Source organism: Ipomoea nil, unplaced genomic scaffold (assembly GCF_001879475.1).
Source record: "Ipomoea nil cultivar Tokyo-kokei standard unplaced genomic scaffold, Asagao_1.1 scaffold3314, whole genome shotgun sequence".
Classification (NCBI taxonomy): Eukaryota; Viridiplantae; Streptophyta; class Magnoliopsida; order Solanales; family Convolvulaceae; genus Ipomoea; species Ipomoea nil.
Window position 1 is genome coordinate 7,288,341 of NW_017619742.1, and position 3,587 is coordinate 7,291,927.

The 3,587-nt window shown below is 41.2% G+C and overlaps 1 protein-coding gene across 1 annotated transcript; it reads left to right on the forward strand.

Moving 5' to 3' along the window:
• The first annotated feature begins 2,296 nt into the window (after positions 1–2,296).
• Positions 2,297–2,833, forward strand: LOC109169487. The gene has a single exon (XM_019318370.1). The coding sequence runs from the start codon at positions 2,297–2,299 to the stop codon at positions 2,831–2,833; it is 537 nt and encodes a 178-aa protein (XP_019173915.1).
• The last annotated feature ends 754 nt before the right edge of the window (positions 2,834–3,587 follow it).

Here is a 3,587-nt window from a genome sequence, read left to right on the forward strand (position 1 = left end):
AACATGGACATGTCTTGTTATGTGATCTTATTATTATCTGCTCTTGTTGTCTTGTCTTATGGTTATAGTTTGCATGCTTGTATCTTGGTGTAATCTTAACGTGTCGATATCTATGATATGTCATGAGTCATTATCTCGACTTTAAAGCTGGAGTTGTTTAGGACTATACCGGTCTATGTATTCCCAAGTCTCAAAATAAATTTTCCTATATTTATACTTATTGTACTCGACGGGTGGGAGTGTGTTACTTAGCATTATTCGCTAACGGTTGTTACACCGCATGTTTTTCAGGTACAGATATAGTTAGCTCGTGAGCGCGCTAGTCGGAGCGGCAGTTCCTAGTTTAGATAGTAGTTAGCTTTAGTTGATGGCCTGCGAGCCGCTTTTGTATTCAGATATTGTTATGAATTATGAATAGCTAGTTAGTAGCCTGTGCATCTAGGTTCTCAAGCTTAGATGTGGCATAGCACCCCAAAACTATTATGTTTAGCTTCCGCTCTAATTTGATATTAATGATAGATTTGCCCTTATTTCGTAAGCTTTAATTGTTTTAAATTATGCTGAAAATCGGGAGTGTTACAATTAACCCATCTGATGCATTAAAAAAACAATTAGAAGTTTATTTCCGTGTGATAGGATATATATATATATATACCTTGACACCGACCAACTGTACGTCCATGGGCGCGTTTATAGTCAGGTCAGGGTCAAGCGGTTCGGGACCCGATCCGCGGGTCAAAGTCAGAGGTGACGGGTCAAACTCGAAACGGGTCAAACCCGCCACCATGCGTATAAAAGGGTCTTTAGCCCTCAAAATTGGGGGGTTATCCTTTCTTCGAGACCAGCTCCCTCTCTCTCTCTCTCTATACATTATTTCCTCATACTTCTCTCTACAAACACAGAAGAAACATACACATTAATAAAAGAACCTTTCTATATCTCTTGTTCTGTGTTCATACCTTGCTGATACATATTATATACAGTACATACACTCTACGAGTACAACAGACTACAGAGAATTAGTACTATCACCCTGTTATACCCCAATTCCTCCCTTTTGTCCCTAAGGGTTATCAACCCCCATTGATTTATACCATGTTATAGAAATATTCAGTGATATCCCTAGCTCCCACATAAGTAGTTTTATCACCTTTTTAATCCCTCTCCATAGTTTAACTTAAGAGTAAACTCACTAGTTGACCCTCATTTATATTTATATGCAAAATTATATATCAATATCATATTAATGGCCCACTGCAACTAAATACACAATCCAACTGGAAATCCACTACACCACATCCAATACACATTTAAAAGGTAAAGAAAATGCAAACAAAACTTTAAACCATGTGGTCCACACAACAAAAATACACAATACTTCAACACATCGTACAATTATAACATAATAAAGAATTACTAACAGCATATTAAACAATACTACAATGGGGACCAAAATGCATTACAAGTCAAATTCGCACTAAAATCCATAAAGTATTCATATACTACTACTAAAGTGAAACCTATATATGCTTACAAAAAACTAAAGTACCTTCATTCCTACTTAGAGATTTGTCGAGTTATTCCATGACTTCAAGCCATATTTGTGGTCTCTTTTCTTTCAATTGCGAGGACAAGGACTCTGGCCTCTAATAGAGGATGAAGCTTTTAGTGTTAAATTGGGAGTAAAATTATGTTTGAAATTGCAAATGAGAAGGAGGTCAAATTGCTAAGGAGGACAACATTGACTTAGGGCTAATTTGGGAGTGAATGGCTTAATTGGCATGTTTGTCCCTAGTGTTTACGTTGATTTCACGATTTTACTTACAAAGAATTACGTCTAGTAAAAAAAAAACTCATTATTGATTGATTTGAAATTCAAGGACCATTGGGGGTACGTCAAGCTACCATATTCGAAATACCATTGGAGTTATAAATTACATGAATAACTTTAAGGACTGAGTTTACTATAGGCGTATAATTCATACATCATTTTCCATTTTCAAAAATTAACTTTCTTTTAGAGCAACCACAATATGGTTTTTGGGCTGGGTTTTTTCCTTCGGTAGAGGGAAGAGAGTGTGAGGTGAAGGGGAGAGAAGAGAAGAGAGAAAAGAAAAATGAAGTTGTAGGTATTGAGTATGTTAGAGTCAGTAGGGAGATTTGAATGTTTGTTAGTTTGTTAGTTTGTTAGCTCATTCCATGCTTTCCTGGGGTATAAATAACTCTGTAATACTTTCTGTTTATACATTGAATAACATTCTGAGCACTCATCTGATATAAGACTAAACAGATCTTAATGGCCAACCAAAATGAAAACCCCATTCCTTCCCCCACCACCGATGTTCCGGCGGACACCACCGCACAAACAGCCACTTTGGCCGAACACTGGAGCCCGAATATGCTCCAGCAGGCTCACCATTATGTCTCTATCAAGTTGACATCCACGAATTATCTATTCTGGAGAGCTCAGCTTGTACCCTTTCTGCGTGGACAAAATCTCTACGGATTTGTCGATGGCACAAACGCGTGCCCATCAGAGTTCATCTCCACCTCTTCGTCGACGGCGGCTCCGACACCGAATCCCCTCCACGCTATTTGGGTTCAACAGGATCAGTCTATCCTGAGTATGCTCATCTTGTCCTTAGCTGAAGAGGTAATGTATCTGGCTATAGGACACACCACCTCCAAGTTTGTGTGGGTGGCTGTCGAGACAGCGCTTGGTTCATTCTCACGAGCGAGGTCACTTAGCCTCCTCAGCCAGCTCCAGAACCTCCGACAAGAAGACATGACGCCGACGGCGTATCTTGGCAAGGCGCAGGTTCTTGTTGAATAGCTTGCTCAGACAGGTCGTCCAATTGGTCTTGACAAGCAAAACTTGCATGTATTCCGCGGTCTACGCCCAGAATACAGAGATCTGGTTGCGTCGCTGACCACGAAAAGTGCCCCACTTACCATTCCAGAGGTGGCGGATCTGCTTTCCACACACCAATATTTATTTCCAGAAGAAGCCGCCATCGACCCTTCTCCCTCAACACCAACAACCGCCACACCAGAACAACGACGTCTCTCGAAATCGCGATTGTGGTCACAGGGGCCAACGCGGTCGCGAACAAAGAGGTCGTGGGGGTGTGCACTGCCAAATTTGTGACACACCCGGCCACACCGCACTCACATGTTACCGCTGGTTTATCAGCGTCTCTGGCCAGCGGCCTGTGCAGGTGCAGTCTGCCCCTTGTAGAGTCGCCTCCCCGCATGCATACGTCGCCTATCAACAGCCTCAAGATGAACTTCAGACCGCCCCATTCGCTAATGTTTGGTATCCGGACATGGGGGCAAATGCCCATGCTACATCGCATGTTGAAGGATTGCGTCGGGGACAGTACAGGTCTGTCAATTTCAAACACAGGTTCCTTTCATATTAATTCTAAGTTACTGTAACACCCTGTGTTACGATCTTTAAATCCAGATTAATCATTTAATTAATTCCGTTAATAAATAGTTAAAAAGGATTTAATTGGGTTACAATCCCCTCAATTAATTAACGTGGTCCATGATGGATCATGGACCTTTACCTAGACTGAAGCCTT